Genomic DNA, 15,071 nt, shown 5'->3' with positions numbered 1-15,071 from the left:
GGGAATTCTGAAGAAAGTATGATAGGGTTGAATAAGTATAATTTCCTGCGTAATCGAGTCACAATCATTTTATTTTTCTAACACGACCCAGAGATCGTGGTCAGTAATTTAAGTGCTTTCTCGCCCCCGTAGATTTCCTTGAAGATATGGATCACATTAAACGAGCGTCTGTCCTTATCGCTCTTTTCGCATGCGTGGTTTTCACCTTATAAGGTGACGTCGACCATCCTTATCAGTAAGCACGGGCGATGTGGTCAACACATTGAAGAACGATTTTATCAAATGTTGAGATTATCTGAAATATAAGCCAAGTGTTTGTGTTTATTGACACAGCAGTGCCAGTGTTCCCCCGGTGTTGGGTGTGTCAGTGATATGGTCTCTATGTCTACGTAATGTTGTTTACGAATGACGTCATGGAGTGAAAAAAATGGTCTCACCCATGAGACGTTGCGTTTCGGCATCGGCAAGCACCGAATAGCGTTTACTAAGACCGACATGCAACGCGCCGGGATATACACTATAAGTCTTGCTACCCTGAAAAAACATCTGCCTGGAATGAACTCCTGGCTAAATCTGGATCCCCAATTCTGGTTGCTAGGCGACCGCTGTTAGGTATCTGGCGAAGCAGCGGCTGTCCGATATCCCGAGTATAGTGGCATCGGGCTTATTGTTTCACCATATGCAAATGTACGAATGAGCCAGTACACACACTCCACACACCCCAAAGTCCGAGGGTGGAGGGGGGTGCGTAATGGGCCCGAGGGGTCGGGGTAACGATGGTAGCAGCTAAGAAGTGCTTAACCGTTTGGAAAAAAGTACCTTCAGTGGAGTCTTGTTCAACGTCATCAGTGTAGGTGCTGGAAGTATATGTGTTTGCCGCCATAATCGCATGTTCGCATACCCTGGGTCCTTCTCCATGGCTTGCAAGACTCCATCCATAGGTAACATTTACGCTTTTTTTCTACAACTTGTCATTTGACCTGTCTGAGCTAGCAACTCTGTGTGTAGATTGTAGATGTATTGCTTCGGAAGTTGTGTATTACATAATAACTGGCACACTTATAAAGATGTACATGTAAGGATACATCCAGGACAATATGTTCTCACGTCACAGTCACGTCATTTCATTTTCTCGTGACATTGTTTTCATCATTTTTAGTCACAAAGCGATATATTCAAAATATATTTGACAGGTCTGAATTAGGGACTATCGTATTTCACAATACATCTCTTGACGAGATCCACCATATCGATTAAATTCGTCATACCTTTTCTAGTGCTAATGAGATGTGACAATGACACCCTTTTTGTCCTTATGTTTTCGTGTATTATGTAATTTATTTTACGTATTATGAACAAGGGTGATTGGATTACCTCCATGGCATTCCAATAGTCTTAAATACACCTGAGATGCGAAAACAAACGTTAGGGTTCATTTTGTTCTTTTTAAACTCGTATATCAACTATTGTACTGCCGATGTAAATAGCACTATACCAATTGTACATCCAAGTGCTTAATGGGATACAGATTGATACGCTGACAATTTGACAAATGACTTTGTTATTTATTACCTGCTTTACTCATACCGTTGTAGGGAAGTCAAGCGCAGGCAAATAATCAAGTCGATTCGTTCAAAAAACAGGATGAATAATTGAAGCAAATTACGAATAGGATTATTGAAGCAGAAATCTGATTGTGCTCTGCACATGACGTTATCGGCCTTATTTTACGATTATTATCATTGCCCCGTCATTGATGTCAAATTAACAACTTGTTGCAATCCCGTCTGTGCTTGCTCTGGTGAATGACAACATGTTTACATCTCCTTTGCCTCGAGGCCGATTCGTGAGCTTTTATTGACTGCAGTTAACCCGCCAGTTGACCCTACTCCATGTCATAGTTACATGGTTGTCATGTACATGAGTCACTGAAGGTTCATTTCATAGGTTTTGAGTGTGTGAGTTTAGTTTTACGCCGCTTTAGCAATATTCCAGCAATATCGCGGCGGGGGACACCAGAAATGGGCTTCACACATTGTACCCATGTGGGGAATCGAACCGGGGTCTTCAGCATGACGAGCGAACGCTTTAACCACTAGGCTACCCCACCGCCCCTTAAAGTGAAGTGAGTGAGTTGAGAATGATTTGAACTGTTATTGTAGACGCGGTTAGATGGCGTGAAAGTGTGTTTAACATATCTTTCGAGACTATTGTATTTATATATGTGTGCGTGCGTGCGTGTGTGTGTTTGTGTGCATGTGCATGTGTGCGTATGTGAGTTTCTGCTTTTACTAGTCTGGACTTAAGCAGGTTTAATATTACTAGCCAAATGGGATGCGGTACCGCAGTTTAACATTGATACGAGCCCAGTCCTAGACACCATCTTAATGACGCGAGCCAGGGAAGGTAACATCAAGTAACGGGCGTTAATGACTTTGGTTTGACTGGGCAGGGGATCGAAACACCGACTTTCCACGCTCCTTGCAGTCGTAAGGTAATGTTAATGTATGGTACTTACGACTATCTTAGCGCTAAGAGAGCTTCGAAAATCTAGGCCCTGGCGTGTCAGCTTACACTGGGCGAATGTCTACAGTGACACAGACTGTACACCCCCCGTCAAGCCCAGTGGTATTAACTATGATATTTATGTAAACAGACATTGTAGATCCTGACTCAGCTAAGGGACTAAACTCCTATCGGCGAATTTCTAGTGTCCCCCGCCGTGATATTGTTGGAATAGTGCCAAAAGCGGCGTAAAACCAAACTCACTCACTCACTCACTCAGCGAATTTCTACGTTTAGGTCTTGGGATCAATCTTTGAGTCAGAGGATCCTGACAAGGGGCACAACTTATGTCAGCGGGTCAATACGCCCAAGACCACTAGGTCACAAGAGGCCATATTTAATCGACACAAAGCACCGATACTCGTTAAGGCTGTGATATTGTCATTGTTAGATCTGTTAAATCATACGTTAATAATGTCAACCTGCTATCATAGATTAATTATTCATGTCGTTGCATTATCAATTACCAAGGACATTCAAATTGATATAATTGATGTAATCTGAAAGTTATGAATCGCCAGTTACCTGGCTCGTTACTGGTTTAATTGTGGAATAAGTCTATTCTACCACAACACCTGTACATAATTGATAGCACTACATTTTCCTGGTTCACCTTAATTACGACAATGTAATGGACACTAACACAATTCTTTCTATTCTTTTCTCTCTATCCACCGTTCATAACACGCTGTAGAATTGTGTCAACATCAATATGTCATTCCTAATAATAGCATTACGTTTTCATCAGTATATCTGAGAACGTTCATGGATTGAATGTCATTTTCGATATTTCGAAATAAATAGAACTATGTTTATGTATATACATACATTTTAATAATATTTGATGTGCCATTTAAGTCATAATTGTTGTCACCAGCAAGTGTGAACCAGCATTTCTTCAACACAAACACGGGGCGGTGGGGTAGCCTAATGGTTAAAGCGTTGCCTCGTCACGCCGAAGACCCGGGTTCGAATCCCCACATGGGCACAATGTGTTAAGCCCATTTCTGGTGTCCCCCGCCGTGATGTTGCTGGAATATTGCTAAAAGCGGCGTAAAACCAAACTCAGTCAGTCAGTCAACACAAACACCTGCAGCAGCATACTACAAAACGCAATAATGGTATACATATTAGGCCACGTAAACGCCACCTATAAACGTTCATTTAAATAACATCAGTGCATTATAAAGCGCCTAATTCCTTTTAACCAGTGAATACTCCAGGCTCTACAACATTGCCATCCGGGCAAATCAGTAACTACTTGTAGGCTGGTGATATACAACAACTGCTCTTTGTCACAAAATCAATTCTTGGAAATATATGCATCTGTCCTGTCCCGTCACTTTGTTTAATGTAGTTTATTTTCATTGCTTTATTGCAGTCGTTGCACGTTGAACGTTCAGATAAGGCATAATTAGGACATAAAATGGCGGCCCCTGTTAGTGCTTTAATGTCCTTGGTAGTTTAGTGGTATCTCATGAGAACCGTCATTTTGTCTGGACCGGGCAAATGACGTTGTCCTCAAGTATACCATTTTGGAAGAATTGGTTTCAAATGAGACGAGATTTTGTTACATTTCGTAAATGACTTCGAGCTAGTTGAAAGGCGGTATCGGGATTCGAAAATAGATTACTGACGAATGATGGGAATCTAGCGGTAAGACGATTTTTTTATGATGGTCTGTATAGACAAATAGACAGTAAAGCATCTTAATAATCTTCAAACTCAAGTGCAAAATTATTAATTTAGGCAGATCATAATACAAACGAATGAACCGCTGAAAACGAAATATAATGCTGAACGGAACAAGATAGTGAGAAACGTCTGAACAAAACAAGACAAGTTCTGATGACTAGAAGTATACCACTCAAAATAAATAAAAGGACTCGCGATTCTTTCATACAACATTAGTATATCAAATGTTTGAGTGAATGTTGTTTGTTGCAACAACAATTTCTGGATGTATGACAGCGGACTGTAAATAATCTATCAAAGGAAGAAGAATCTAAACAGACAGCAGTTATCTGAGACCCGAGCACGTTTAAACATAACATGCATTCTAATGCACAGACATGCATGCCCGTGTAATATCCGAGCAAGCGTTAAATCCACTTTCGCTATGACACATCCATTAGGCTGGCATGCTGACCTAACCTGATACTCTGCATGTTCTCTTCGCCTGTACCCCCAACCCCATCCCCATCTCTGTCTGCATGCTTGGCTTCATCACGTGACTTCACGATAACCATCTGCCCGTGTGTCGTTACATTTGAGCACTTTTGAACCGGACTCCTTAGTGCCTAGTTAACAGTGAGGCATTTCATCCTGAAACGTGCGCACCCTCCAAGAAACTATTGGATATAATCCTTTGTTGTGTCTGAGGCAGTCATGGTTTTATCGAATTAAGAAGCTGTGGTATTGGAAATAACGCGAAGCTTATGTTGACGTTCCATACACTGAAACTATGGTTGTAGAGACGCTGATGTAGATGCAATGTTCGCTAACGTCTCCGTCAGAGCTCCTGGCACAGTCACAGCAGTGAGCAATCCTTTATGCAGACTTCAAAATATTGACATTTTAATGCGTGACTATGCTGTTGAGTTAACGCCATTGAATCGCGAACAATGTGATAACAAGCTTTATCAATCATGATCTTTTGCGCGCCTTTCTTTACGGATCGAAAAAAGGCAAAAACGCTCCTCTCATACATACACCGAATCAGCGTGTATTGAAATAACTATGAGGCGTTGAAGTAGCTTCTTTATCAGCGAGCGATGGGCATAAATCCCTTCCCTTATCGCGCTTTCAGTCCTACAAACCGTGAGTCAGATCGGTCTCAATATTTCACTTTCCACACGTGGGTGAATATAAAGAAAGCACAACAATTAATACGGAACATATTACTCAGCGTGAAGCCACAGTTTCGGATCTGTTTTTTTACATTCCGCAGTTTCGCACTCTAGCATCTCTCAGCGTCCATATTGCCTTGTGTGAGAGCCTAGTTATGGGGCTGTGTGTAAACTTGGCGAATTTTGAAATATTAAGAAACGGATTACGGCACGAGGTAACTTTAACAGATAGTTTCTGGATGAGAACTTTTGTTGTGTTTAGGATGCTTTAAATTGAATCATGATTTTGGGAATACAAAGTTTCGCGTCAGCTTTTCTTTGTAAAGGGTAAGTGTCAACACACGCATCGTTTGCTGTTCCTTTTTATTCTCGTTCCCTCTTTTGTATTTGTTGTTTTATTTGTTATCGTTTATGGTTTTCTGTATTAGTTTTGATATTATGTAGTAGATGCATGATGTATTATTTGTTCTTCATAACATAATTTCCTTGTTTGTGAATTGTAGATAGTAATTCCTTAACATATCAGGGAATCGCTTACAATTATATGCTTTGTTTAATCAATATTTAACCTCGGTTCAATACACGGCCAGGAAATTGTTTTCTAAATTTGCAAATACATTCAACTGCATCTACTTTGCATAGATGATGAGTATTAACCTCTGATCATACCTCCCTTGTATGGTGTACAACCAACGATGTATCACATCCTATCCCAATTATTCCATTCATTACTCCTACGGTATCCAATGAATCAACCAGGCCCCTCACATGCATTGTAGAAAACGTATTAGAAATATTCCGTTTGTTATCACGGATTGCGCCATGCTCCACTCCCGTGGCGATGAGTCATCTCAGATCCTCGCTAAACCTCTTGCTACGAACATGCATGAGGATCCCTCCTCGTTACCTCATGCCTCGCAATAGCAAGCCTTCAGCTACCGTCGACCGACTTCATGAGGCTTTTCCCCAGCTTGAGAAATAGTTTTCACGCGTGTTCTAAAGTTTCGCCACCGGTAAAAACACAGCTGAGGTATAAACGCCTTATCGAGATTTGTCTTTAAAGTAAGATACGGGTTAGTGTTTTGTAGACAAACATACCATTGTTTTGAAATCATCACAGTGTCTTCTATTGGCTTTTGTTGATCTGGTGTAATTTATACAACGTGCGAAGTGTTCAAGTAAGCGATAGCTTCCGAATATGTGTCGCATTCGGGTGATTAGTTTTTCGATATTCATACATCATACTTCTCAATTACTGATAACCCTGGGTCTAACAATCATGATGTGTACATCTTATGTCCTCAAAGAAGAAATTTTACACAAAGGCCTGTGTGTATGTAGTGGTTCTCTTCATCACCCGACCTAATGTCAGTTACCATATGAAAGCAATATTGGTATTTGTACCAGCCAAGAGAAGCCCCAAACATCCTATACGTTTACAATAGCAAAGGGCAGAAGCCATGATCTTTCTTGTCTCACGGGATCTCAGAAGGTGGTATGTGAACACCCCTAGGATGAGGGAAAGGCCTCTGGTACTTTGAGCACCTGTTTGCTAGATAACCCAATCTTACTTGTCTTAGTTCGTTATTATTTTAGCTCGGAGCGCTCCAAACAACCGAGTTAGTCAATGATTCTCGCCTGTGATTGTCGGTTTGGAGCAAATGCCTTATCCAATAACTGTCACTATCGATCAGTGTTGCTCTGATACCCATGTGGTAACTGTGAAGAAACTCGGTTTGTTTTATCCGATTGTTACCGAACGTCATTACTCATTGGTTTAAAATCTTCAGAAATATGGAAAGGTTCAGCAAAATCCGTTATATATGAACCATGGGACTCTTTAATGCAATTCACTTTATCTTTATTGCGTTGTGCCTGGCAAGTTTTTCCTGAGAGGATTTGCTGCTACGGGTACTTCGCGTCTTTAATACGCATTTTGCTGAACTCATTTTTGATTGAACAATCTTCAAATTCTTTAATAAAAAATATTTTTTAAGCTTTCTTTGATCAAATCATGTCAGATCGTTATAAGAACCCAGAAACTGGTACAACGTCGTGGCCTGGAAAAGAACTAAAGAAATGTCTATGACCTCAAGTAGAAGCTGAAGGATAAAATAGATATCTGACATATTTAGCCTGTATATATGAAGCTAAATCATAGACTAAACACCTGCCCGGAAAACTGGTTTGCCTCCCTGTATATAACCGCAAGATTATTTACCGCAGGGGAAAATACTGTCAATATTTCCTACCGAGAATGTATTCCAGATGCTGGGAACTCTATTGTTGACATAAATATCAGTTGCTTCCCGTTTGTATCACAATTGGTATTTGCCATTTTGACATGGTTACCTTTGAACTGTTACACGTGTTCTTCAAAAACGTATTCTACAAGTTGTCCATGGCAACGAGTGGAATGGCCGTGCTGATAATTTTAGGCTTGATACAATCACAAACGATGTCGTGTTGGGTTATGTCAGGTGCCATGCACTTGACTGGACCCATGCCAGAGTATGTCCATTTGACGTCACAACCAGGACGAAACACTTACCATGTACCCATACCATGAGATGGTACGCGGGTTTACATACCATTATGTTTTGCTGGCAAGTACAGTCTAATCATATGTGAATTAGAGTAATACGATGTGACACATATATAGATATGTGTCAGTGTAAGTCTGCATATTTTAACAAAATACAAGCTGTGTGGGGTCGAGATATGTTGATGTCTGTATGATGTGTACTGATGCAATTATTATTATGATGATTATTTCTACAGAGACTACGATGGTATTTTAACGAATTCTCATCTTTGTTGCAGGATGGACAGTATTATTGGGTCTGTAGGACGAGTTGCCAACGTAAAAGTTCGCAATGATGACGATCTGATTGACCGAGTGAACCATCTTTACACAACAGGAATACTCATCATCTTCACGGTGGTCGTGAGTGCTCGACAGTACGTAGGCGACCCAATCAGGTGCTGGTGCCCTGCCCAGTTCACAGGGGCACATGTCGACTACGCTAATAACATCTGCTGGATCTCCAATACATATTACATCCCCATGAATGAAGTCATCCCTGTTGAGCATCACAAGCGAACCGAAAAAGAGCTCACCTACTACCAGTGGGTACCAGTTGTGCTCCTTATCCAAGCACTCATGTTCTACATCCCATGCATTATATGGAGACTCCTTAATGGTCAGTCTGGCATCAACGTGGACAGGATTGTAGGGCTGGCCAGTGATGCCCAATATGAAAGTCCAGAGATAAGAATAAGGACTATAAAATACGTGGTGAGGCATATTGACAGGTGTTTGGACAACCAGAGAGAAAGTAGGCATACTTGCTGTGTACAACTGAGACACATCTTGTCAGCTAAACTGTCTCTTCTTTGTGGCAAGCGGTACGGAAACTATCTGGTAGCTGTGTATCTGTTCATGAAGGTGATGTACATATCCAACGCAATTGGTCAGTTGTTCATGCTGAATGAATTCTTGTCCACAGAATATAATATTTATGGATTCCAGGTTCTTCAAGACCTCATCGTTGGTGATGAGTGGACGGCCTCGCACCGATTTCCACGAGTGACAATGTGTGACTTTGACATTAGACAGATGCAGAATATCCATCGTCACTCCGTCCAATGTGTGCTGCCTATCAACTTATTTAATGAGAAAATCTACATCTTCATGTGGTTTTGGTTAGTGTTTGTGTCAATACTTACCTGTTACAGTTTTGTCTCTTGGCTGTGGCATATGGTGTTTCCGACGTCACGGATGCAGTATGTGAAAAAGTTTTTAAAAATCATGGACCGATTAGGAACTGGTCCTGACAAAAAGCTAGCTAACAGATTCACTATCGAATACCTTCGACATGATGGTGTTTTTACACTTCGCCTCATAGGCAAAAACTCGAGTGATATTGTTGTAGCGGAAATCGTTTCTGGACTATGGGACATGTACAGAAGCAAAAAGTCTATACAGATTCGAAACACTACCGGCAACGGTCATGATATGGAAGGAGAAGATGTGTAAACGCCAGAACCGACGGATATGATGTCATATGCACCTTGTGTACTCCACAGTGCCAATTCGTAGTGGTCTGCTGTCCGTGTGCGTAGAAATGGCCAACATGATCAGGTCATGACGCTTACAATGGACGATGGACGACCGATGGTTGTTGGACGAAGGAGCCCTGTGAGGCTTTCAGACTGGTTTGGCGCATTTTAAGCGCCGGGTGACCCTGTAACATCGGCTGTAGTCCTGTGACCATAATTTCGGGTGAAGCCAAGTAGATTAGGGAAATGTGCTCTCATTCGTGATTTGCTCTGCGTTTATATTCGAGACAGACATATTTATGTAGTCTGGGCGATATATTAGTCTGAATTTCCTTAGTGGCAATTTATTGTGATTCGGTACTCATACGTACTCTGTTTGTGATAGATCAGATAAAATGGTATTTTTTATAAATCTAAAGTAAACTTAAATATATTCAGTGGAGAATTGTACTGGTTGATTGACGTATTAAGAAACGTTATTAATTCTTTCTCAATTAAGGTTTGTTTTGTACTATAAAACGGGAGTATGGAGTAATCTGTAATGCACTTTTTATAAGTAATTAGATATTAGTAGAATACCTACAATGCAGTGTAACATGATATACAATTTTATAGATGCATATCATAATTTGCTCGTAAAAAATATGCTTCCTTCGTATTTTCAGATTGTGATATCCCCGTATGTGATCGATTGTTGTTGGTTGCTATGGTTACAAAGATTGCTCTGATTGGCTGTTACGGGAAGTGACGGGTTAAATTCTGGTTGTGTCGATATCCAAATGAGCCCGGCTTTTGCCGATGAGAGGGTTGTGATAGTTTGTTTACCTCACGAACTTCTGCTCACTTACTTAGTATGGAAGTATCCTATACTGACCTGTATATAGCAGTAAATTTAATATATTTATGACCACAACAAATCAATACTTGTCCGTCGAATGTTTCGTAAAATAAATGAAATGGTTGGATTTGAAGGCCGCTTGGAAGGGTATTTTTAGGAATATAAAGTCGATTCGGTTGTCGGCCAAAATGAACATCTTGACATTTGCAAGCTATGAAAGCAAATACGTCACCCAAACGTTAGGGATCCTATACAAAAATCACTGTAAATGTGAAGTTCGTTTCCCCAAGCAGCGGATCATGGCAGTTAAGGGGGGTACCTCTGCTCAACAAATACCAGCACGTTGAACAAAACGTGAACCATGACTTGTAAATAGATAATATGAATATAAGCAACAACTTTGTAAATATTTTCCTATTTGTTTAGACGGGATTAGACAAACACTACATCTAAGTGAGTGAGGCAGGTAAAACATAATGTCACATATTTCATCTAAAACCGTGACTTTGACATACCCGTGGCAGTGTTAGCGTCTAAGCATGTGTAAACGTTTGAATTGTTTTTTCTTTCGTTTAGCGAAGCATCGATTCAGTTCTAGTATTTATGTGTTGAAAATGAAGATAATTTTTTAGTCTTCATTTTGCCGCTGCTACCAGAATTAATTACCCTGACGCCAAAGTAATTGGTTTGTTGTGGTCTTTTGTATACAAATGTAGATTTAAATGGGCGTGGTTGGCTTTGTTTCAACATATATAATACTTTGCTATTTACTTTCCGTTCAGTAGCTATGCACAACGTGTGCTAGAGATTGACTTATATTTTCGTACATACGTTACCGAGCTAGTTTGGCATATATTGCAGCTTTGTTATTAACCTTCTTTACGATTTGCGTTTTTATTTCGTGAAGTATATAGTTTTTGATTATTGATTACAAATCATGAATGACAGCACATTACCTTTGTAGATACCATAGAGTGTTATAAACACAGTAATCGACGAATAATACTAACCATGCGATATTTGAGACGTCAGATCTCTTCCGTGACAGTACCATTCCGAAACACTGTAATTACTGCGATTGCCTATAATGTTTGGTTAGTCCTTGTCGGGCCAGAATCTTCATACATTGTAACTGTAACACACTAAATCTCTGTACACTATTTTTGTAACATCTAATTACTAAAGCATTTGATATTTGTAGTATCAAAGAAATACAACGCCTGCCATTCCCACCTACAGGAGTTCGAACCCGCGGTTTGGTCTCATGCCATGAGAGTGGTCAGAACATGTGATTGAAGATTTTGGACTCGACGTTTAGTGTTTTCTTGCAACGGGACATGGTCGTTGGTTATGTTCAGATTGTTCACTTTTCAGCTAAGCTGAACTTGGTGCTGTGTATATATACAGGCACTTGAGTATTACGATATAAATTTAACATATTTTTGCAAGATCTCGGATTATGGAGACTAGATCAGTTAGCCTCGGTAGTAGTGGCCCAATAGTTAGATAGTGATTTGTGTTCATACACGAGTATGTGTGTTTCAGTCGCCATTCTCATAACAAAATCTCATAACATTATTGATTTCCAAAATTACTTTGATTTGGAAAACTAGTCATTCTACCCTGTAAATGCGTAGATAAGAAATATATGTGTCTGATGTCATTCAGTATGTTATTTTGGAATGTAAGTACCATGAGCTTACGAAAGCATCAGAATGTATACATGTTTTTTCGAGCGATTTTCAAGAACTTGATTTGTTATATGTACAAGATTATCACCAAACACTGCTGCCATTCATGTTTTGAAAGTATGAAAGTTGGTGTATACAAAATCGCTGATTTGTAAAATCGTTAAATATATTGTCAACAACAAGTATTATTGTAAACACCCTTTCGTAAGTTTCAAAAGAATTTGGAAATGCTGATAATATAATGTCAGTGTTTAGACGCTTTTATGGTAAGAGTGGTTGAATTTCCATATTTTCATTGTAATTATTTTCATTTCCTTCCGAATTTTGATGTGATTTTCTCCTGCACATGCACGTGCAATGTTTTTTATTGGCCTTGAAATAATTTCATTTCATTTCCCGTTTCAATCACCCATCGTATCTCTGCCCAAATATTGATCCCATTGTTTTATGTAGAGTATGTTATATATACTTACTAAATTCCTTTTGAATGTTGAACATCTAAGGCTGTTATAGATGCATTATCTTTGTTTTTTACTAATTTATTCAGCTGTTTACTTTCATTATCTTCCGCATTATCTTTTGCATTATTTCTTCATAGTTGCCCGACATATAGCTCATCTACATTTGCTTAAATTCATTTACTAGTTTATTGCTTAATGACATCCAACATTGCTGTCGTTTTTCTGATTTGTTCCGAAATATGTGTTAACTACTAAATAAAATTGACAAAGTTATAACCGGCGATCGACAACCTTGAACTGTGAGAGCGTGTTGTACAATTTACTGAGACAAACTCAAACGTGCAATATTTATGCAAGAGCATTTTCGCAAAATAACTTGTTCTCAGAGACGGGTCTTCGTGAACAAATTTGTGATGCTGTTGGGAAATCCCGTGTTTTTATTAATGGAGACAGTTTTGGCACTGATACAAACTGGTGTAAAATATATCAAGTTAATACTTTAGGATCTTTTTCAACGCCTCTTGGCGTAAAATCATTGGTATTCTGGACAATAACGTAAATGTCAAATGATAGCTGTAAAGATTGGCTTCATGGAATGTGACGAAACGATAAAAGCATAAAAGTAAAATTACTTCGAAATGTTATGATTGGCGTTTTGGACACTATGCAAACTTTAATCATTTTAAACAAATATTTGCAACTGCTGTTAGCAGTTCAAGGTTGATTCATGGCGCTCGTGACAAAGTCTTCCGTTCCCAGCGGTCAAATATGCGTCACTGTGTGTTCTGTTTTCTTCTCTGCAAATGTTGTGTAGACTCGTACCAAAGACCTAGAAGGTTCAACGTCCTAACATTGTAAATGCCCAGGCTGAATCCCTTGGAGGTCGGTGAACACGTAATCGACGTATGTGTTCCTTGTAAATCTGACATCGATATTCAGGGGTCATTTGGGTTCAGACAAAGTTCCAAATTCACAAACTGGCACGCATGTTCTTGAGAACCATTCCTCTGGTTGGCCTGGAATTGAACCATTTTTGACTTATGCATACCAACATGACACCCTTCTGAATATAGCGTTATCGCCATCATCTGTATCGATATACCTATTTATCGCTAGTGCTGTTGGACGCTTGCCATTTGGCGAGGTAAGACCGGACTGCCAGAAAATGAACCTCCATATAAGTGCCTTTCATCTCTACACAACTATGCATGAACTCGCCAATGTTACTGCTTTGTTGTTATTTATTTGTTTATTGTCATTAGTTAGCACTGCTATGCAACTCGAGAAGACCTTTCAGCAATCGGCTGTGATACGAAGTTTGGTTAAATCAATTGAACATATGATCTACAGTAGGTAGCGAGTATCTTGTCGTTGTTTAAACATTATGGTTTGTAATTTATGCATTTAATATAGTTTATTTAATATGTTTTACTATGTACAAAAGATTTGTAAATTTCATTACCGTTTTCATTAAATTATTTCCAATTATATGCCAAAAAAGTGCAATATCCTTGAAAGTCAATCCTTCGTGACCCGCTGTGACTCACCTGATTAAAATAATATCAAACAGTTCTAGTCACGCTGTTTCGCATGTGTAGTCTCATGACAGGTGGTGTTTTCGTCTTTGAGACAATCAAATGAATTTTCTACCAAGAAAATATTTTTATGATCTTCCAAACTGCACACGTCGTATTCAGGTGAGCTAATAGCATTGCGCATGCGTGTGTTTGATATCATTATCAGTCAACTTTCAAGTGTGTGGGCCAAACGAGGTACATTGCATCTTGTTAAAACGACATATAATAAACATTTTTAAATTTCAAAATGACTTTCTTTTTAATAAGGTTCATCGATCAACGTTTAATTATCTGTTACATTACCGAATCCATATGCCTCGTGTACTCTTAGTGTTTGGAAAAGAACACCCACTTCGTTCATTTTGAGAACCGACGTGACTTGGCTGAAATATTGCTTTAAAACGGTATAAAACTCTTATCAATCACGACATCTGGAGAGTGTCTGCATTCAGAATGAAGCATCTTGATATGGTGTGATGCTGGCCCGATTCCATGTATGACGCTGTTTAAATTCCTTGTATGAAGCAATTGACCTAAGTTACCAAGGAAATCCATATAGGTACCAAGTACATCTGAGCCTTTGTTAGACCCAGTGATCTTAGGCGCTTGGGCTGTACATACAGAGATGCGTCTGTAGTCGGGCTATAGTTTAACTGATGGTTGACTTAACGAAGATTTTCGAAGGTTTTTATTTTCTCAACTTCCCCAACGGTTGTACATGAGTGAACTGGAAAAACATTATATACACATATACACCAAGATGGCATCGGAGAGATATAATTGAGGCAGGATAATGTACAATACAATATACATGTACATACATATTCATATATACAAGGGTGTCATTAGAGAATGATACAAACATTTAATTACATGTATTTATATCTAAACTATATCTAACCCAGCCCGTCTTGATCCTTGGTCTATGATCTTTGGGGTCGTAGGTTAGCTTAGTGATTAAACGTTCGCTCTTCGCGGTATAGGATCAGGTTCGATCCTCCTCATGGGTACAATGTGTGAAGAACATG

General features: G+C 39.4%; 1 protein-coding gene across 9 annotated transcripts in view; it reads left to right on the top strand.

The window, feature by feature from the left end:
- Positions 1-14,291, top strand: part of LOC124270041 (innexin unc-9-like) — a 168,092-nt gene extending 153,801 nt beyond the window's left edge. For 6 of the 9 annotated variants that reach the window (XM_046705110.1, XM_046705118.1, XM_046705094.1 and 3 more), the window contains one exon: positions 8,238-14,291. In XM_046705110.1, the coding sequence (XP_046561066.1) occupies positions 8,239-9,453 (1,215 nt within the window). In that variant the 5' untranslated portion in view covers position 8,238 and the 3' untranslated portion in view covers positions 9,454-14,291. Of the gene's footprint in view, positions 1-631; positions 942-5,501; positions 5,742-8,237 lie in introns of those variants that run through there. The other 3 variants (XM_046705075.1, XM_046705105.1, XM_046705086.1) reach the window with 3 other exon arrangements.
- Positions 14,292-15,071: the final 780 nt, after the last annotated feature.

The sequence above is a fragment of the Haliotis rubra genome, unplaced genomic scaffold (assembly GCF_003918875.1).
Source record: "Haliotis rubra isolate DU_JTF1 unplaced genomic scaffold, ASM391887v1 Scf102, whole genome shotgun sequence".
Lineage (NCBI taxonomy): Eukaryota > Metazoa > Mollusca > Gastropoda > Lepetellida > Haliotidae > Haliotis > Haliotis rubra.
Note: the sequence above shows the minus strand (reverse complement) of the source record. Positions and strands in the feature narration are given on the sequence as shown.